This window comes from Lepidochelys kempii, chromosome 23 (genome assembly GCF_965140265.1).
Source record: "Lepidochelys kempii isolate rLepKem1 chromosome 23, rLepKem1.hap2, whole genome shotgun sequence".
In the NCBI taxonomy this organism is placed as follows: Eukaryota; Metazoa; Chordata; order Testudines; family Cheloniidae; genus Lepidochelys; species Lepidochelys kempii.
In genome coordinates, this window is record NC_133278.1 from 12,466,224 (window position 1) to 12,486,801 (window position 20,578).

At 65.4% G+C, this 20,578-nt stretch overlaps 3 protein-coding genes across 16 annotated transcripts in view; 1 reads left to right on the forward strand and 2 right to left on the reverse strand.

The window, feature by feature from the left end:
- The window catches only part of LOC140902180 (myosin-14-like), a 50,270-nt gene extending 37,735 nt beyond the window's left edge, over nucleotides 1-12,535 (reverse strand). For 5 of the 12 annotated variants that reach the window (XM_073321980.1, XM_073321977.1, XM_073321978.1 and 2 more), the window contains exons 1-5: nucleotides 11,357-12,061; nucleotides 4,523-4,889; nucleotides 1,995-2,151; nucleotides 1,248-1,275; nucleotides 127-229 (exon numbers count right to left, since the gene is read on the reverse strand). In XM_073321980.1, coding sequence (XP_073178081.1) covers nucleotides 127-229; nucleotides 1,248-1,275; nucleotides 1,995-2,151; nucleotides 4,523-4,889; nucleotides 11,357-11,892 — 1,191 coding nt within the window. In that variant the 5' untranslated portion in view covers nucleotides 11,893-12,061. Of the gene's footprint in view, nucleotides 1-126; nucleotides 230-1,247; nucleotides 1,276-1,994; nucleotides 2,152-4,522; nucleotides 4,890-8,109; nucleotides 8,184-11,356; nucleotides 12,063-12,371 lie in introns of those variants that run through there. The other 7 variants (XM_073321974.1, XM_073321973.1, XM_073321972.1 and 4 more) reach the window with 4 other exon arrangements.
- A 183-nt stretch (nucleotides 12,536-12,718) lies between these two features.
- LOC140902274 (izumo sperm-egg fusion protein 2-like) lies at nucleotides 12,719-17,647 on the forward strand. 3 transcript variants are annotated; one of them, XM_073322194.1, is made up of 7 exons: nucleotides 12,719-12,771; nucleotides 14,841-14,915; nucleotides 15,277-15,363; nucleotides 15,506-15,526; nucleotides 15,718-15,798; nucleotides 16,087-16,210; nucleotides 16,755-17,647. In XM_073322194.1, exons 1-7 carry the CDS (start codon nucleotides 12,744-12,746, stop codon nucleotides 16,795-16,797), a joined length of 459 nt encoding a protein of 152 aa, XP_073178295.1. In that variant the 5' UTR covers nucleotides 12,719-12,743; the 3' UTR covers nucleotides 16,798-17,647. The 3 variants fall into 3 exon arrangements, with proteins under 3 accessions (XP_073178295.1, XP_073178296.1, XP_073178297.1); XM_073322195.1 differs by lacking the exon at nucleotides 15,506-15,526; XM_073322196.1 differs by lacking the exon at nucleotides 15,277-15,363.
- IZUMO3 (IZUMO family member 3) lies at nucleotides 17,007-20,233 on the reverse strand. The gene is made up of 7 exons (XM_073321289.1): nucleotides 20,140-20,233; nucleotides 19,335-19,634; nucleotides 19,002-19,139; nucleotides 18,660-18,749; nucleotides 18,402-18,419; nucleotides 18,108-18,188; nucleotides 17,007-17,875 (listed from the first exon to the last, which is right to left on the reverse strand). Exons 1-7 carry the CDS (start codon nucleotides 20,231-20,233, stop codon nucleotides 17,781-17,783), a joined length of 816 nt encoding a protein of 271 aa, XP_073177390.1. The 3' UTR covers nucleotides 17,007-17,780.
- Nucleotides 20,234-20,578: the final 345 nt, after the last annotated feature.

Genomic DNA, 20,578 nt, shown 5'->3' on the forward strand with positions numbered 1-20,578 from the left:
TGGCCAGGTGGGCATCTGAGCTGGCACCGGTGCTGAGGCCCAGTAGTACATGCCCACCCCGCACAGGGAGCACCCACCCAGCACCCATGGGTGCCCAGCGCCGGGCCAGCGCAGCTGGACTCTCACCGGGATGCTCTGCTCCTTGCGGGCCTTGTGGGAGGAGGCCACGTGCGCCAGGTACTGGATCACCTTCTTGGTGTTCTCCGTCTTCCCAGCGCCGGACTCGCCCCTGCAACAGCACCAGGGCTGCAGTGACGGGCCGGAGCCTCCCCACAGCAGCCACACAGGGCAGCACCACACACACAGCCCAGCAGGGGGCAGCGCTGGGCGCACACACACACACACACACACACACACACAGCCCAGCAGGGGGCAGCGCTGGGCGTACACACACACACACACACACACACAGCCCAGCAGGGGGCAGCGCTGGGCGTACACACACACACACACACACACACACACAGCCCAGCAGGGGGCAGCGCTGGGTGTACACACACACACACAGCCCAGCAGGGGGCAGCGCTGGGCGCACACACACACACACACACACACACACACAGCCCAGCAGGGGGCAGCGCTGGGCGCACACACACACACACACACACACACACACACACAGCCCAGCAGGGGGCAGCGCTGGGTGTACACACACACACACACACACACACACACAGCCCAGCAGGGGGCAGCGCTGGGCGTACACACACACACACACACACACACACACAGCCCAGCAGGGGGCAGCGCTGGGCACACACACACACACACACACACACACACACACACACACAGCCCAGCAGGGGGCAGCGCTGGGCGCACACACACACACACACACACACACACACACAGCCCAGCAGGGGGCAGCGCTGGGCGTACACACACACACACACACACACACACACACACAGCCCAGCAGGGGGCAGCGCTGGGCGTACACACACACACACACACACACACACACAGCAGGGGGCAGCGCTGGGTGTACACACACACACACACACACACACACACAGCCCAGCAGGGGGCAGCGCTGGGCGCACACACACACACACACACACACACACAGCCCAGCAGGGGGCAGCGCTGGGCGCACACACACACACACACACACACACACACACACACACAGCAGGGGGCAGCGCTGGGCGCACACACACACACACACACACACAGCCCAGCAGGGGGCAGCGCTGGGCGCACACACACACACACACACACACACACACAGAGTTTGTGACACTTACGTGCACAGGATGGACTGATCCTCCCGGTCTGTTGGAAGAGACAGGGGGTGAGTGTGGTGCTGGGCACACCACCCAGCAGCGTCACCCCCCTCACCCGCACCCCCTCCTGAATGGGGGGGGTCACCCAGCTGGATGTAACAGCCCCTGCCCTTGCTGCCCCAGAACCCCCATTTCCCCACCCCACACAACCCCCAGCACAGACACACAGACACACACACCCACACAGAGCAGGGACGACACACACACGTACACGGGGGCAGGGCTGGACACACACACACACACACACACACACACAGCAGGGCCCAGCCCCCATCAGGACACACACACACAGCAGGGCCCGGCAGGAGTGACACACACACACACACACAGAGCAGGGCCCAGCCCCCATCAGGACACACACACACAGCAGGGCCCGGCAGGAGTGACACACACTCACACACACACACAGAGCAGGGCCCAGCCCCCATCAGGACACACACACACAGCAGGGCCCGGCAGGAGTGACTCACACTCACACACACACACAGAGCAGGGCCCAGCCCCCATCAGGACACACACACACAGCAGGGCCCGGCAGGAGTGACACACACACACACACACACACACACAGCAGGGCCCGGCAGGAGTGACTCACACTCACACACACACACAGAGCAGGGCCCACGCCCCAGCAGGAGTGACTGACAGTGACACACACACACACATACAGCAGGGCCCAGCAGGAGTGACACACACACACACACACACCCTGCAGCATGCTGCGGTAGGCAGCCTCTGAGATGGCGTAGATGTGGGGCGGCATCTCATGTCGCTTCTTGCCCCGATACATCTCGACAATCTGCTCCGTGTAGATGGGCAGGTTCTTGTAGGGGTTGATGACCACACAGAACAGCCCTGAGTACGTCTGGGGGGCGCAGAGAGAGAGAGGGGGGAATCAACGGGGGAGGGCAGGGAGCCCGGACTCCTGGATTCTCCCCCCAGCACTGCTAGGATAGGGAAAATAATTTCCTAGTAGTTAATTCCCAAACAGGGCTGGGGCCTCATGGGGGGGGGGGGGCAACACAGAGGAAAGGGGCCAAGAGCTAGGGCCGGGGGTGCCCCCGTTCGGTCCAGCTGGCCTGGATCCCCCTGGAGGTTGTTGGGGGGCAGGACCCTCTGCAAGGTCAAGAGATGGAGACAAGTCTGGGCTCCCTTTTGACCCCGGCCAGGGCCCACCTGATCCCTAACGGGTGCATGGAAAGGGGGGAAGGGGAGATCGGGGGATCTGACGGGGGGTTGTATCCCCACCCCCCTCCCAGAGCTGGGGAGAGAACCCAGGCGTCCTGGCTCCCAGCCCTAACATCTGCTGCGCCCATAGACTCAGGGTTTGTAATCACAGGCGGGGCCACGCACCAATTAAAATCCCAGCTAATTACAGAGCCGAGGGGCACTGGCCAGGCATGTCCCTGCCCCAGGCTGCGAGAGGTGCCCAGCCCAGCGCAGCCCAGTGGGGGCAGATCCAAGCCCACCCAGGGGCACCACGGGAGACCTCAGGCGACTGAAGAACTTACATGGTCTAAGCTCAGTGCTGGGAGCCAGGACGCCTGGGTTCCATTCCCGGCTCTGGGAGGGGAGTGGGGGCTAGTGATTAGAGCAGGGGGGCTGGGAGCCAGGACTCCTGGATTCCAACCCCGGCTCTGGGAGGGGAGTGGGGGCTAGTGGTTAGAGCAGGGGGGGGCGGTAACCAGGACTCCTGGGTTCTGCAGGGACAGGGTGTTTTCTTCCCTGAAGTACATTGGGGTTCAGGCTGTGTCCAGCTCCAGACCCATCCACGGAGCCCAGCGGTGGGTGACCAGCCCCAAATCCCCATGGAGGGAAGAGGGGGGCTGGATCCAGGTCGGGGGGGGGGTGACCCTATCTCATGCTAAGCAGGGACAGGCATGTCCTGAGCAGGGAAGGGTGACAAGGCTGGGGTGACAGGCTGGGGTGAGGCCTGGGGGTGCCACGCTGCAGGGGGGTTCAGTGGGGGACAGGGAGGGGGCACCATGCTGAGGGAGACCTCACTGGGGGCGCTTTCCCCTCTGTGCCAACCGCCCCCCCGCCCCCCACTCCCCTGCAGGGCAGGACTCTCACCTGGCGCTGCGACCCGCCCAGGTTCTCAGCAAACAAGTCGGGCCTGTCCTAGCCCTGGCACCATGCCAACCTGCCCCACACCCAGCCTGGCAGAAGGGGGGGCAGGGATCCAAGGCAACCTGCCCCTCCCCCCCCAGCCAGCCGCCCCCTACCTCGGCTGCTGTGTCTTCTGCCCCCCCCCACACTGTTGCATGCCCAACCCCATCTGCCCCCCGCACTTCCTACCTTCCCACTCTGACCCCAGCGCCCCCACCACCACCACATGGGCACGGCCCTGTCAGGGCATCGGGGCCAGCCCTGATGGCTAGTGCAGAGCGACTCCCACTAGGATCCCCGCCCCACAGCACAGCACCCCGTGCTGAGCCCCCCCAGCATAGCGCCCCCTAGTGCCGCCCTGGGGGCAGTGCTGGGCCCATGGCTCCCATGGGGCAGGGCTGACTCTAACGGCTTCCCAGCCAAGCCCCTGGCTGTGCTCTGACCCCCGCCCCTCTTGTGAGCCAGCCCCATGGAATCCACCTGTCCCACCCTCCCCCCCCACCCCCAGCCCAGCCCTCCCTGCCCTGGGGCAAAGTACAGGCTGCTCCCTGCCTCCTCCAGCCCAGAGACGCGCGCCCAGCCCCACACCTGCCAGGACAGGACAGGGGCAGGGCGACCCCTAGTGGGGACGCCAGCCAGTGCAGGCCGGCGCAGCCCCCAGCAGGCTTCAGGTGGGACCCTCCCTAGAGATGTCACCACCCGGCCCTGCGGCTTCCCCCACCCCCCATCTCTCCCAACCCCCATGACAACGGGGAGAGGGGGGTTACATTTGGGACCCTTGGCTGCTTCGAGGTGGGGGAGGGAAAGGGACATGGGGCCATTCCATATCGGGGGGGCTGGGAATCCTTGGTTCGGTGGGAGTGGGGGTCTAGTGGGTTAGAGTGGGGGGGCCGGGAGCGAGGACACCTGAGTTCTCTCCCCAGCTCTGGGAGGGGAGTGGGGTCTGGTGGGTTAGAGTAGGGTGGCCTGGGAGCCAGGACTCCTGGGTTCTCTCCCCAGCTCTGGGAGGGGAGTGGGGTCTAGTGGTTAGAGCGGGGGGGCCGGGAGCCAGGACGCCTGGGTTCTCTCCCCAGCTCTGGGAGGGGCGTGGGGGGTGGGCCTCCCGGACGCCGGGGTCCCGCACTCACGTAGATGAGGCCGGAGTAGTAGCGGTCCTTGAGGTTGTGCAGCACGGAGGCCTCGTTGAGGCAGGTCAGCTCGGCCATGTCCTCCACCTTGGAGAACTTCGGGGGGTTCATCTTCTGCACCTCGTGTTTGGGCACCAGCGCCTGGCGCCCGTTCTCCGCCAACTCCACCAGCACCTCGTCGCCCCGCTCCTCCCGCAGGCCGGCCGCCTCGAAGCCATGCCGCTCTGAGGGCACCCACACCAGCCGCTTGGCCGTCCAGTCCGCCTGCGTGGCCGGGTTCCCCACCGAGTCCCGGTCCACGAAGAGGTAGCGCTCGGCGGCGTCCCGCTGAGCCACCCGCGCCGCCATGGCTGGAGACGGGGGGAGCCTGGGGGGACAGGGGCTGGGTCAGTGCCGCAGGGAGACCCTCCGCGAACGCACCGCCCCCCTGAGAGACCCCACAATAACAAACCAGCCCCGAGAGACCCTACAATAACACACTGGACACACACACCCCCTGAGAGACCCCACGATAACAAACCAGCCCCGAGAGACCCTACAATAACAAGCCAGCCCCGAGAGACCCTGCAACAACACATTGGACACACTGCCCCCCTGAGAGACCCCACGATAACAAACCAGCCCCGAGAGACCCTACAATAACAAGCCAGCCCCGAGAGACCCTGCAACAACACATTGGACACACTGCCCCCCTGAGAGACCCCACGATAACAAACCAGCCCCGAGAGACCCTACAATAACAAGCCAGCCCCGAGAGACCCTGCAACAACACATTGGACACACTGCCCCCCTGAGAGACCCCACGATAACAAACCAGCCCCGAGAGACCCTGCAACAACAAACCAGCCCCAAGAGACCCTGCAACAACACACTGGACACACCGGCCCCCTGAGAGACCCCACAATAACAAACCAGCCCCAAGAGACCCTGCAACAACACACTGGACACACCGCCCCCCTGAGAGACCCCACAATAACAAACCAGCCCCGAAAGACCCTACAATAACAAACCAGCCCCGAGAGACCCTGCAACAACACACTGGACACACCGCCCCCCTGAGAGACCCTGCAACAACACACCAGCCCCGAGAGACCCTACAATAACACACTGGACACACCGCCCCCCTGAGAGACCCCACAATAACAAACCAGCCCCGAGAGACCCTGCAACAACAAACCAGCCCCGAGAGACCCTGCAATAACACTGGACATGCCATCCCACTGAGAGACCCCACGATAACAAACCAGCCCCGAGAGACCCTACAATAACACACTGGACACACCGCCCCCCTGAGAGACCCCACAATAACAAACCAGCCCCGAGAGACCCTGCAACAACAAACCAGCCCCGAGAGACCCTGCAATAACACTGGACATGCCATCCCACTGAGAGACCCCACGATAACAAACCAGCCCCGAGAGACCCTACAATAACACACTGGACCTCACCGCCCCCCTGAGAGACCCTACAATAACAAACCAGCCCCGAGAGACCCTGCAATAACACTGGACATGCCATCCCACTGAGAGACCCCACGATAACAAACCAGCCCCAAGAGACCCTACAATAACAAAACCAGCCCCAAGACACCGGACAGCAACTGGACAATGCTACCCACCTGAGAGACCCCACGATAACAAACCAGCCCCGAGAAACCCTGCAACAACACACTGGACACGCCATCCCACTGATTACAAACCAGCCCTGAGAGACCCTACAATAACAAACCAGCCCCGAGAGACCCTGCAATAACACACCAGACCATGCTGCCCCCCCAAGAGACCCCATGATAACAAACCAGTCCCAAGAGACCCTACAATAATGCACTGAACAACGCTGCCCCCCTGAGAGACCCTATGATAACAAACCAGCCCCAAGAGACCCTACAATAACAAAACCAGCCCCAAGACACCTGACAGCAACCGGACAATGCCACCCACCTGAGAGACCCTACAATAACAAACCAGCCCTGAGAGACCCTACGATAACAAACCAACCCCGGGAGACCCTACGATAACAAACCAACCCCGGGAGACCCTCCAATAATGCACCAAACCATGCCACCCCCATGAGAGACCCTACAATAACAAACCAGTCCCAAGAGACCCTACAATAACGCACCAGACCACACCACCCCTCTGAGAGACCCTATGATAACAAACCAGCCCCGAGAGACCCAACAATAACACACTGGACCACACTGTCCCCCTGAGAGACCCTACAATAATACACCAGAGCACACCACAGCAGGAAGACCTACAATAACAAACCCAAGAAGTCACAGAATGACCCTTCAATAACAAACCAGCCTGTGCAATCCTGAGAGGCTCTGCCATACAGTGCCCCTCACTCCCGACCCACAGCTCCCTGCTGTCCCAGCCCTGGCCATTCCCCCCCAGCTCTGCCGGTGCCCTCACTCCTGACCGGCAGCCTTCCTTGTATTTGCCCGGGGAGGCCAGGCTGCGATGGGGGGAGCTGACCTGGGGTCACTACAGCCCAATTCAGTCCCCATGGCAACCAGACCCAGTGATTCCCGCCCCCCACCCCGCCCACTCTTTCTCATGCTATCTGGGGGCCTGGATGGCAGGGGAAGGCCCCCTGGCTCCCCCACACCTCAGCCCATTCCCCTCCCCCCACTCTCCATTTCCACAGCTAACCCTAGCCCTGCACTAGGGGCATCCCCAGCTGCCCGCCCCTTCCCGCCCAGGAGGAAATAAGAAAATAAGCACCCATGAGTCTGGGAATTTAAAACTCTTGGGGGGGGGGAAATTTCTCACTGTGATCTGTCCAGAACTGTTTGTTATTGTAGGGTCTTTCTGAACCACTGGGGGGGGGCAATGGGGGAGAGGCACATGGTTTGTCACTGTCAGGATTCTGGGGAGCACTGGGGGGCATAGACGCAGGGTTTGTTATTGTAGGGTCTCTCGGGATGACTGGGGCTGTGTACGCTGGGTTGTTATTGAGCTTGAGTAGCTCTGGAGCGGGGGGAGCCCAGGGCTGGGCTAGCAGGGGGCTGCAGGTCGGGACTGAGGGGCATCGGCAGAGCTATGGGGTGAGCAGGGGCTGAATCAAGACTCCTGGGGTCTATCCCTGGCTCCAGGAGGGGGGTGGGGTCTAGTGGTTAGAATGGGAGGGGGGCTGGGAGCCAGGACTCCTGGGTTCTATCCCTGACTCCGGGAGGGAGATGGGGGCTGGTGCTCAGAGCAGGGCGGGGGCTGCTGGGCTCTCTCCCGGCTCTGCCACTTCTCCTGTCCCTCAGTTGCTTCACGGGGGGGGGGGGGGGGCAGCAGGGGCAGCTGCGGGTGGGGACAGAGCTGCATTTCCCCATTCCTGCAGCCAGAAGAATCCTGCCCCCCCCCCCGCCCCCGGCAGGACAAGCCCCAGCCTGCCTCTCCCCAAAGGTGTTTCACTCTTGTTGGATGCACACAGGAGGGGGAGGGGGTGGTGGCGGGCCCTGGCTCCAACCCCTGAAACCTGCCCTTCAGCTGGGGGGGGGTTCACCCCAGCCACCCCCTGCCCCAGATGGGGGGACCTGCGAGCACCAACCAGCCTCGAATCCACCCCCAATCCCCGGGTGTGCCCCTCACCTGGCCTGGCCTGTGCAAGGGTCAATCCCGGCTTCTCACACAGCAGCGCCCGGTGGAGCCGCCAGGCCGCGTCACTGAGGCAGGGAGGAGACAGGAGGGAACTGCCAACCCCAGAGGCTGGCATGGGGCAGCTCCTGGCACTGGGGAGGGGAGAGACCCAGCCCCGCCCCCACTCTGAGCCACAAGATCCCACCCCTCTCCCCGTGTGGGGGGAGAGAACCCAGGCCCCCCCACACACTCTAACCGCGAGACCCCACCCCCCTCCCAGAGCTGGGAGAAAACTCAGGAGTCCCTGGCTGCTAGTGTGAGTCCTGAACACACCTGACTGATTCAGAGCCCATCACCACCAGAAACTGAAAATCCAGCTGTGGGGGGGCCCCAGGGCGGGGCTAGCAGCGGGCTGCAGGTCGGGAGTGAGGGGCACCGGCAGAGCTGTGGGGGGGCCCAGGGCGGGGCTAGCAGGGGGCTGCGGGTCGGGAGTGAGGGGCACCGGCAGAGCTGTGGGGGGGGCCCAGGGCGGGGCTAGCAGGGGGCTGCGGGTCGGGAGTGAGGGGCACCGGCAGAGCTGGGGGGGGGGGCCCAGGGCGGGGCTAAGAGCGGGCTGCGGGTCAGGAGTGAGGGGCACCGGCAGACCTGTGGGGGGGGCCCAGGGCTGGGCTAGCAGGGGCTGCGGGTGGGGACTGAGGGCACCGGCAGAGCTGGGGGGGGTCACTTGCACCGCTGCATGGATGTGCCAATACTTTGTGTCTCGGCTGGTGTCCCGCCCGCCCGCAGGGCAGGGCTGGGCTGGGCTGGGCTCAGCTCTGTTCATTCCCTAACAAGGAGCGAAGAGGCAGGTGTGAACACCCCCTCACACCCTTTGGCCCAGACCCAAGGCAGGTGGATCTGGCAGCTCAGCAGGGCAGGGTGCAAATTCCAGAGTCACCTGCTCCAACCGCATCCACCCAGGGCTGGGAGAGAACCCAGGTGTCCTGGCTCCCAACCCCCCGATCTAACCGCTAGACCCCACTCCCCTCCCAGAGCCGGGGAGAGAACCCTGACCCCAGTGATCGGCTGCGTTCCAGCCGTCCCAGCTGACACCCTGGCCCAGGGAAGGACCGGAACCTGGTCCAGCCCCCACTCTCCTGCCAGCTGTGCCCAGCCGGCCCGTTAATTAGCTCATCAATCAGCACACGGAGTGAGCATTGCTGGGCGTGCCGCGGAGGAGCCAGAGGCCCCGAGGTGCCTGCAACACCTGGGGAACCCCCTGCCACTGCGCTGCTGCCAAGTGGGGAAGCTGGCGAAGCGGGTTCTGGCCAGGTCAGCACATGGAGGAGAGACGACACGGCTAGACCCACTGGACTGCCTCAGGGATGGATCAGCAGGGGGCGCTCTCCCCGGGCAGGCAGGGCTGGCCCTGATGCCCCAGGGAGGCGCTAGGGGGCGCTGGACTGCAGGGAGCAGGGGGGAGGGTTCAGCAGGGGGCGCTCTCCCCGGGCAGGCAGGGCTGGCCCTGATGCCCCAGGGAGGCGCTAGGGGGCGCTGGACTGCAGGGAGCGGGGGGGAGGGTTCAGCAGGGGGCGCTCTCCCCGGGCAGCCAGGGCTGGCCCCAATAGCCCAGAGGGGAATAATCTGTAGGAGACACACAAGCAGGTTTTGGCCATCATGACTGGTTCTCTCCCCAGCTCTGGGATGGGAGTGGGGTGTAGTGGTTAGAGCAGCGGGGCTGGGAGCCAGGACTCCTGGGTTCTCTCCCTGGCTCTGGCAAGGACAGGGCTCTGAGCCAGGCCCATCGCGCCAGGGGTGAGGGGAGGGTGCTCTCAGCATAATTGTGGTCTGTGCTGTGGAATGCCAGGAATGCCTCTGAGACCCACAGGCCAGGCTGCATCCTCCCCCTGCTGCCCCCCCCCGTCCCCTCATGAAGCATCTGGCCGAGCGTCCCCACCCACACAGCTCAGCGGGCACCAGGCAGGGAGCCTGCCAAAGCCAGGGGAGATGTGCCGGTGGGCAGGAAGGGGGCTGGATACCCCGGTAGATGGGCCTGACGGGGTGGGGGGGGGAATCCATCTCCCTGTCCTGTCCTGCCCTAGGCCTCCCTCTACACGGGCAGTTATTGCCTGTGGGGGTTGATGGAGGTGCCCAGCTCTGGAAGGGGAGCGTGGTCTACTGGTTAGAGTGGGGGGGGCTGGGTGCCAGGACGCCTGGGTTCTCTCCCCAGCTCTGGGAGGGGAGTGGGGTCTCGTGTTTAGAGAGGGGTGGGGCTCGCAGCCAGGACTCCTGGGTTCTCTCCCCAGCTTTGGGAGGGGAGTGCGGGCTAGTGTTTAGAGAGGGGTGGGGCTGGCAGCCAGGACTCCTGGGTTCTCTCCCCAACTCTGGGAGGGGAGTGGGGGCTAGTGGTTAGAGCCGTGGGACTAACTCAGAGGGAAACATCCCCACAACCCAGTCCCCGCCCCCGGCCAATCTGAAAGATCAAAGTCCCCAAAAGGCCCGGTCCTAGAATGCCTGGCGGCCCCTCCTCTCCCTTCCTTCCCCCCAACCCTGCACTGTCACTGAAGAGGCAGCGGGAAGGGGGGGCGATCACGCCAGGCCGGCCCCGCAGGTGCCCGCCCATCTCGTCCCCCCCCCCCCCTCCCGCAGCCTCCCCGATCCCGACGCGCCAGCTAATTGGTCTGGCAGCCTCCCCCTCAGGCTCGCAGCTCCTGCCAAGAACCCACGGGCCGGCCGCCTATTTTGGGTGTAAAAGGAGCCGGCCCAGATTCTCAGCACTGGGATATAAATACAGCCGGCCCGGCCCGGCGCCCAGACGCCCCGGTGCCGGGGACCCTCCCATCCCCACCCTCCTCCCTTTCCACCGGACGGAGGCAGTTCGAAATCAGCGGCTGGCGACGATTCCCGTCCCCACGGCGGGCTCAGAGCCTAACCCGGTGCTTACGGCTGCAGCGAGCCAGGCCTGGCCTCGGCGCCGACTGGTGCCGGCAAACCGGGGCAGGGCGCGAATTCGCTCCGGTGCAACTCTCGCTAGGGTGCCGGGCGGTTCTGCGGGCGGAGCGGGGCCTGTTCTAGGAAAGTGTCCTGCAAGATCGAGAACCGTGGGGACTTCTCTCCCGGTACAAAAGGGGCCGTACCCCGGGGGTCGGGGCTATTCCAGCAGCTAGACCCCCCCGCCAGCACTTTTAGCGCAGGATAACAGGCCCCCCCTCCAGCTCAGCTGGGCTGGGCTAGGCTGCCGTGAGCCAGCAACGCGGGTATCCAAAGCCACACAAAATACCGGCGAGAGCTCGGCTCACACGTAAACCTCCGGACACCCGCCGCCGCTAGAAACCAGCCCCCGTCCGGGGCCCAGCGAGACAAGGACCGAGGTCTTGCCAGTCGCCAGCGTTGCTCAGCAGGCGGCGAGGGGGCAGAGCTGCCGCATCCCGGACTTTGCTCCGATGGAAAGCGAAGCGTAGGGGCGTCTGTTCCCCAGCGGCGCAAACCTGCCTCAGTCTCCCCCGCGGAGCGGCACCAAAAAGCCTTCCCCAGCGGCCGCGCCGGGGGAGCGTCGTGCCCGGTTCCGAGCCGCTTTGGCCAGCGTGCGCCAGGGGGAAATTCCAGCCCCTCTCGCCCCGAACAGACCCCGCTTTGGGGGCTCAAGGCGCCCGCCCGGCCTGGTCTCTCTCCCCGGAATGGCTCCAGATGGCAGGCTCTTTGCCCCGGGCGTGCGAGCAAGACACCGACCCGCCGGAGAGCGGGGTTTCGTTCCCCACCCCACCCGCCCCGCTTCGGCAGAGGATCGCGCCCGCCCGGGAAAGGGAATCGTGTCATGTCACTGCACAGCCCCTCTGCAAAGAAACAAACCGAACTCGGCCTTGCCCCAGGCTGGCCCCCGGGCTCGGACAAGGGGACCCCAGGCTGGCATCCTGCTGAGCATATGGGGGCCCCTGGGGCCGGATAATGGGACCCGCCGCTGCGGATAACAGGACGCCCGGCCTGGCTCCCTGCTGCAGATAACGGGATCTCGGAGGCCAGATAACGGGACCCCCGGGCCAGCCCCCTGCTGCGGATAACGGGACCTCTGGGACCAGATAACGGGACCCCTGGGCTGGCAACACGCTGCGGATAACGGGACCTCTGGGCCGGCTCCCTGCTGCAGATAACGAGACCCCTGGGCCAGCCCCATGCTGCAGATAACGGGACCCCTGGGCTGGCCCCCTGCTGGGGCTAACGGGACCCCCAAGCTGGCAACATGCTGCGGATAACGGGCCCCCCAAGTCGGATCCGGCGCCCGCCTGCGCTGGGGTTACCTGAGCAGGGCCGGAGGAAGGTGTCCGGGCCGGGGAGGTGTTGGCCGCAGCTCTCACGGGCTATTGACAAGGCCGAGCTGTGCTCACTGGCCCGGAGAGGCAGCCGGGTGATTATGCAAATTTATGTAAATATATGCAATTAGATTATTGCATTTTTGGAAGCATCCAGGCCCAAGCCCCCCACCCGCCAGCCGAGTGCCCCCCGGGACAGCGGGGGAAGGGGAAAAGCCAGGCCCCCCTGACCCCCCCCACATGAGCCCAGGTGCTGCTGGTCCAGCGGCCAAGGAGCTACTGAGCTGCCCCAGGCTGGGGGGAGGTGTCCCGGTGCGCTGGCCCCGCCCACTCCTGAGGCAGCCCACCAATGGCAGGGGAATGGGAACCCACAGCAGCCATGGGATAGGTAAGTGGGGGAACGCGGACCACGCCCCCTATAGCATGGGCGGGAGGTGACAGTGAGTGGCAAGGACTGTGGCCAATCGGCAGAGGGGACAGGCAGAGAGGGGTGGTGCGAATGGAAGCTGAATGGGGCGCTTTGTGTGAAGCTGGGGGGAGGGGGGATGGTGGGATCAATGGGGCCCATTGTCTGGGACCCAGAGTGTGGGGGCAGATAGTCATTGGGCCAGCAAAGTGCCCCTTCCCACTGCAGGTGCGGAACCCAGGAGTCCTGGCTCTCAGCCCCCCCTGCTCTACCCAGGAGACCCCGCTCCCCTCCCAGAGCCAGGGAGAGAACCCAGGAGTCCTAGCTCCTACCCCCACTCCCCCTCCCCCTCCAACCACTAGACCCCACTCCCCTATCAGAGCCAGGGAGAGAACCCAGGAGTCTTGGCTCCTAGCCCCTCCCCACAACCACCAGTCACTGCTCCCCTCCCAGAGATGGGGAGAGAACCCAGGAGTCCTGGCTCCCAGCTCCACGCACGCCAACCACTATCCCTCACTCCCCTCCCAGAGCTGGAGGATAGAACCCAGGAGTCCTGGCTCCCAGCCCCCCAACCACCCCCACTCTAACCACTAGACACCACTCCCCTCCCACAGCTGGGAACAGGACCCCAATCTCAGCCTCTCTGTGCCTGGGCCCACCCCTGCAGAGGTCCCAAGCGGCTGCCAGGCTCACCCTCACCAGGCCGGCTCACTCACCCCCTACTGCCCAGCCCCCTGGGCCGGCTCGCTCACGCCCACTGCCCAGCCTGGCAGCTCTAGGTTGCCCTGACCTCTTGTGGCACGAGCTGCCCAGGGGCTGGAGCTGGCTGCTGCCAGGCTGGGGTGGTTCCTCCGCCCGCCGACACAGGCCTGCCTGCAATGACACAGCACCAGCTGCTGGGCCGCAGGAGACCGAGCCCTCCGGAGCCAAGCACCAAGCCTGGGGATTCAGTGGATTTGGCTGGCAGGAGGAGCCGGCCTGGCACCCCCCGCACTCCCGGCCCAGCCACTCTGTGCCACCCACACCACCCACACAGCCCCCTGCTGTCGCTCACGCTCGACCCCCAGCATCGGGAGGGAACCCGTTAGTGTTGGCCTGCGATAACAACCCTCAGGGCTGGGGTCTTCCCATGCCACCAAGAGGGGACACACCCTGCTGCCAGGCTCAGGGGGGCCATGGCAAAACTGGGGCTACATTATAAGCTCCCTCCCACCCGTTGTCCAGTTACACTGAGCGATCATTGCTTTGTGTGTGTCCACGGCAGCGCCCGGCGCGACGGGGCCCCAATCTCGGCGACTCTGTGTCTGGGTAGTGCCCGGCCCGACAGGGCCCCAATTTTGGTGACTCTGTGTCTGGGTAGCGTCCAGCGTGATGCTGTACCCACACACGCCTCTGCCCACACCGTACCCACAATCCCACGCTGCATTGTGATGTCACCCTCACCCCGAGGATTCTCCCTGGTGCCCGGCGCATTGGGGCTGAGAACGGGCAGAACTTGTCACACCGGGCTGCGCCATGGTGCTCCTGGCTCTCCTCATGCTGGGGGCCTGGCTGGCGGTGGGTGCCGGGGGCTGCCTGCAGTGCGACCGGCAGATCCGCAGCACCCTGGAATCGCTCCGCACCAGCCTGGTGCCCCGGCAGATCCGCGACAGCCGCCTGCAGGCGAGGGCCCAGGCCCTGCTGCGCGGCATGGAGGGCGGGTTCTTCCGCCACTACGCCACCAGCCAGTTTGCGGGCACGGCCGGTATGGGGCACAGCCCAGAGACCTCCAGGGGGCACGACTAGGGGTATCCAGGGGCCACAGCCCACGGGTATCTAGCGGGCATGGTCTGGGGAAGGACTCTGCAAGAATAGGGGGAGTCATAGGGCAGAAGGGATGAGGTTGAATCCACCAACGCTCCACTCTCCCCTCTGTACCCAACACCCCCTCACACACACACCCACTCTGCCCTGGCAGTCAGGGCTGGCCCCAGGGCAGCGCTAGGGGGCGCTGTGCTGCAGGGGGCAGGATGAGGGGCAGGCTCCCCACTCCGATGTTTTCTCCCCCTCAGCTTTGAGCAGCATCAACGCCCTGATCCACCGCGTGAGGCTGACGGCAGCTGGCCTGGAACGAAGCGCCCTAACAGGTGACAGCCCCGCGCCCTACAGTGCCACCAGCGCCCCACAGTCCTGCACCCCACAGCACCACCAGTGCCTCACAGTGCCAAGCCCCACAGAACCCCACAGTCCCGCACCCCACAGCAACACACAGCTCTGTGACCTCAGCACCCCACAGAGGCCCACAGCCCCACGCCCCCCACAGTGCCCCACGCCCCCAGCACCCCACAGCCCTGCACCCCACTAGCCCCGCGCCCCCAGCACCCCACACTGCCCCCTGCTGAGACAGGCAAGGCTGGGATAGCTGGGAGCGTCCCCTCAGAGCCAGCACCCCCCCCGCTCCCCACAGCGCCCCCCCGCCACCAGAGTCACTCCCCCATCTGTCCCCAGACCAGGCCCTGCTGGACGCGCTGGTCGCTTACAGGCGCAGAACGACCATGGAGCTGAAATCGGCTCTGAAGGAGCATCAGGCAAAAGGTACCAGCTCCTGGGGGAAGCTCTGTCCCGGGCCCCTCCCCCTTCCTCCAATTCCCGCCCCCCCCCCCAATCTCCTGGTTCTGCAGGGCCCTTCAGTCACAGTCTGGGGCTATGATCGGTTTCTCTCTCTGTCTCTCCCCAGCTTGTAACCCCAAAACCTGTGGTAAGTCAACTTTCCATCGCTGGTCAGGGAACAGGGCAGGGAGCCTGTCCCCCTGGGGGGGGCCACCCCAATCCGGCCCCAGGGGGAGGAACTGGCTGGCTCAGGGGGGGCAGGGAATGGGGCAGGTGTCAGTGGGGGGCGGGGGCTGGCTGGGGGCCTGCCCGGGGGTTTCACTTTTTCCCCCTTCCCAGGCTGGCTCTACTATGACGTCTTCGACTGCACCCATTGCAGGAAGGCCAAAGCCGTGTGTTTGAAGCAGCACCACTGTCTTGGTAGGGGGGGTGTCAGGGGGCAGAGGGGTGGGGGGGGCAGGGAGAGGTCGGGGGGGGCCCTGGGCAGATGAGCATGACATCCAGTGGGCCGTGGATTGCAGGGTCAGGGAGGGGGGGCATGGGGGCTCACGCAGGGCCATGGGGTGCAGGGTCAGGGAGGGGCAGGCACCCAAGTCAGGCGGGTGTCGTGACTGGGTCAGCACTGGGGGGCGCAGACAGCAAGCATGCGGGGGGTACTTGGGAGGGGCCTTCAGCTCTGTCAGCTGCTAACTCCCCTCCCCAACACAGTGGACTCCCAGGCCCGGCTCTCCCTCCGGTACCGGCCCCCAGCCCCCGGTCCAGCCATCGCCCGGACCGGTGTCTCCGTGGTGCTGTGCATGGGTGCCCTGCTCTTCCTGGCGCTGAGCGTCGCGTGAGTGTGAGAGGAACCCTCCTCCCCCCCACCAGAGTCAGCCGCATCCCCGAGACCTCCCTGAGCCGGCCGGCCGCATCCCCCGTGTCCCCCACCCCGAACCAGCCGGCCGGCCGCAACCCCCCTGCACCCCCCCAGAGCCGGCCGGCCGCATCACCCTCTGTCCCCAGAGCCAGCCGCATCCCTTGCGCCACCCGCCAGATCCAGCCGCATCCCCCTTTGCCCCCCAGAGCCGCCTGCATCCCCTGCACCCTCCACCAGAGCCAGCCACATCCCCTGCCCCTTCCCCCAGAGCCAGCCAGCCGCATCCCCCTTTGCCCCCAGAGCCACCTGCATACCCCGTGCGCCCCCCCCTCCCCAAAATCCGGCCACATCCCCCATGACGCCCCCCAGAGCCGGCCACATCGCCCGTACTCCCCCAGAGCCGCCTGCAATCCACCCCCTGAGCCGGCAGCATCCCCCTTTGCCCCCCTGAGCCGGCCGCATCCCCCGCAAGCATTGGGTCGCTGTCCAGGCCCGTCTGACTCTGTCTCTCACCCCCCAGGGCTGTCACCTACTGGAGGAACCAGCAGTCCCTGAGGCAGTAGGACCCACATTCCCCACACACACACCCCGTCCCAGCAGCAGGCTGGGGACGGGGCTGGACAGATGCTGGAGCCGCCATGGTGGAGATCATAGACAGGGGCGCTAGCTCCGGCTGTCAGACCCCAGATCTCAGATCCCCTCCCACCCCCCGCTCCACTCCAGCTGGAAATTAAACACAGACAACAAGGTTTTGAGTCCTGGCTCCCAGCCCCCCCAGCCACTAGACCCCACTCCCCTCACAGAGCCAGAGAGAGGAGCCAGGAGTCCTGGCTCCTAGCCACCCTGCTCTAACCACTAGACCCCAGTCCCAGTGAGGAATCTATGTACAAACGACACGAGTATTTTATTTCCAGGCTTACACTGGGGAAGCCATGGGGCCTGGCATGCCCAGGGGGGTGAGGGGTTGGGTCCTGCTGCCCCCGCCTTCCTCCCCAGCTGGGCTGGGGGGTCCGGATCCCGCTGCCCCTTTCTCAATCCCTCACCTGGCTAGCACTCCAACTACCTGCCCCGTCTGGCCCAGGCCCTGTCCTCCAGCTACCTGCGGTGTCGGTAGCATACACAGTACCTAGGGGAGAGTGGCTGTTAGGGTCTGCCTTCTGCCCATGCCCCCCCGGACTCCTGGGTTCTATCCCTGGCTCTGGAAGGGCAGTGGGGTCTAGTGGTTAGAGCAGGGGGGATTGGGAACCAGGACTCCTGGGTTCCATCCCCAATTCAGATTCCCCCCAAGTGCTGGGTGGGGTCACCCCACTTTCAGTATCTGTGGTGAGCCCTGAGGGGTAGAGGCCCCCTGAATCTGCCTCAGTTGGGGGGCAATCCCAGGTTTTGGGGTGCATGCGGATGGGGGCAGGATGCCGAGGGGGCAAAGGGGGGGAATATGGGAGTTGGGCATCAGAGGCAGGGAATGTGGGGTACCCAGGGCAATCCCCCCATCCTGAGCCCCCAAGTCTGCCTCTCCATCCCAGCTCCCCAAGTCCAGGGAGGGCACTCACAGCAGGGCGGCTGAGGCCAGCAGCACAGATTGGCAGACCAGGAAGAGATAGAGGGTGATTTCCTTCCTCTCCGCGTCCCGCGGGTCCTCCTCTGGGGACAGAGAGGGGGTGAGCCCTGAGCATGCCCCACAGCCCCCCACACCTCCACCCCATGGACCAGCAGCCCCCTGATTCACCCCACAGCCCCCAACCCCCAGTACCCCACACCACCTGCTAAGCCCCCCCCTTCACCCCACTGCCCATCAGCCCCCCCTTCACCCCACATCCCTTGCTGCCCGCCCCCACTGCCCAGCCCCCCGCCCCGAACCCCCGGCAGCAACTACCTCCGCAGAGCTCCCCGTCGAAGCACTGGGCGCTGATGCGAAGGCAGGTCCAGCAGTCGAGAACTGGCCCCTCCGTAACCGCTGGGATGGGGAAAGGAGGGGGACCAGGTCAGGGACCCATGGGGAGACCCCGCCCTGCCCTCCAGGGGATGCCAGCTCCCACCCGGCCCCAGGGCAGGGCCCGGCTGGCTCAGGGGGCAGGGAATGGAGCCCAGGGCCTTTCCCCTCTAGGGGGTGCCAGCTCCCATCCGGCCCCAGGGGGCAGGGAAAGAGGCAGGGGGTGGCCACACTCACTGCAGTCCTCGGAGCAGGCTGTGGGGGAAGCACAGACAGACACAGCGTTAGAGCCCCACTCCCATGGGGCACTCCCTGCCCCCCACACCCCTCAGAACTCTCCACCCACCCAGAGGGCCCTACCCTGATCTTAGGGACCCTGAACTGAGATCTCCCCGCTCCCCCCCAATGCTACTTGCATCCCATGGGGCTGGAAACAGGGGGCCCCTGGCTGGCCCATGGGGTGCGGGGGGGCAGCCCATCTCCAGGGGCACTTACCCAAGTCAGCGAAGCTCTCCAGGGTCTCTCGGAGGCGGGTTCGCAGGGAGTCGCGGTGCTGGGCCAGCGTCAGCTGCAGCAGGTGAACCCCTGGGGGACAGACGGACATTTCTGGGGAGAAGCCAGCCCTACACACACCAGCACCAGCTGAGATGGGAGGCACCTGTGACGTGGTGCACCTCAGCTCCGGAGACCCCCAGCCCCACTGCCGCCCCCCACCTCCCCGCCACTGCCGGCTCCTGCCCAGCGTCCCTGCCCCCCAGAACCTCCAGCCCTGCCCCTCCCCACAGCCTGGGTCCCTCTCAGCCCCCCAGATCTAACCCCCCCCACACACATGCTCACCTTTCCAAGGCGTCTCCTTGAGAGCCCTCAGCCAGCTGGTCAGAGCAGCTTTCACAGCCAGCACCCCGCGGACATCTGTACAGGGAATCAAGGGGTTGGGGGGGCGCTCTCTGCCCCCCAGCAGCTCCGCCGGTGCCCCTCACTCCCGACCCGCAGTCCCTCCTAGCCTGGCCCTGGGCTCCCCGCCCAGCCCTGACGGTGCCCCTCGCTCCCGACCCGCAGCCCCTGCTAGCCCAGCCCTGTGCCCCCCGCAGCTCTGCTGGTGCCGCTCACTCCTGACCCGCAGCCCCCTGCTGTCCCAGCCCAGGTGCCCCAGCGGGAGGGGCCGCGCACCCAGCACCCGGTGGTGTTTCTCTGGCAGGTGGGTGCTGTAGAGGCGCTCAAAGGCCTGGACTTGGCGCTGAATTAGGGCATCCCGGTCGGGCACCTCAGAGGGTACCACCTCCCGCAGCAGCACCCCCAGCCCCCGCAGGAAGGGCCGGTCACAGTGCAGGCAACCGCCCGCCCCCCAGGGGCGCAGCAGGAGGAGGAGGAGGAGGAGCAGGAGGGAGCAGGACATGCCCACAGATCCCCAGCCCTGCTGTGACCTCATCGCCCAGGCAACATCACAGAGCCACAGGGGCAGAGTATTCCCTGGGTGGGGAGGAAATGATGTCAGAGGCAGAAGAAGGGGTTAAAAGGAGTTGGTGGCAGCACAGGAAATGATGTCACAAACAGATGTGGGATCTAATGAGGAGTGGGTGTAGAACAGGAAGTGATGTCGGAGGCAGAGGCTAGGGCTGAAGAATTGACGGCAATCAGGAAGTGATGTCGGAGGCAGAACAGGAAGTGATCTTTGCAGCAGAAGGGGGCTGCAAAAGGATTAGAGACAGAACAGGAAGTGATGTCGGAAGCAGAAAGGGGGCCTAGAGGTGGACTGAGGCAGAACCGGGAGTGATGCAGGATTGCCGACCCTTGACCTTGATCACCATCCTGGGATTTTGGTCCCCTCTGCGCCAGGAGTTGCCCTGTTCCCGCGGGCGCCGGACCCCAGCCCTGGCCCCAGGGCCGCAGGAGGAAGGGCCGGGTTGAGACACAAGCCAGTGCCAGGGAGCTGGCTGGAGAAGTCGTTCGAACTCTCCCAGGCTCGTCAACCCACTGGCGAGGGGCCCATCTCGGGGGGCGGGCCCCAGGGCGAAGCCTGGAGAGCTCAGCGTCTCCGTGAAAGGCTTGGCTAGCGGCGGCCTGGGCATGACGGGGCAAGTGCGGCCACTGAGCACGTCGGGGAAACTGAGGCACACGTGGGCTTTGTAAAACCACTACCGAAAATGCCCCCCCCCTTGGCCAGGGGAGACCCGAGGCGACCTGGGATGTGACGTCAGCGGCAGAAGAGGAAGTGATGTCAGGCGCCGAAGAGGGGGCGGCCGAGGCCGTGCGGCAGAGCCGGAAGTGACGTCAGAGGCAGCCGCGGCCCGAGGCAGGCGCGGCGGTTGCCAGGGCGATGCTGGCGCTGGCGCTGCTGGCGCTGCCCCTGCTGGCCCCGGGCGCCGCCCCCTGCCTGCGCTGCTGGCCCGACGCCGCCCGCCACGTCCGCTACG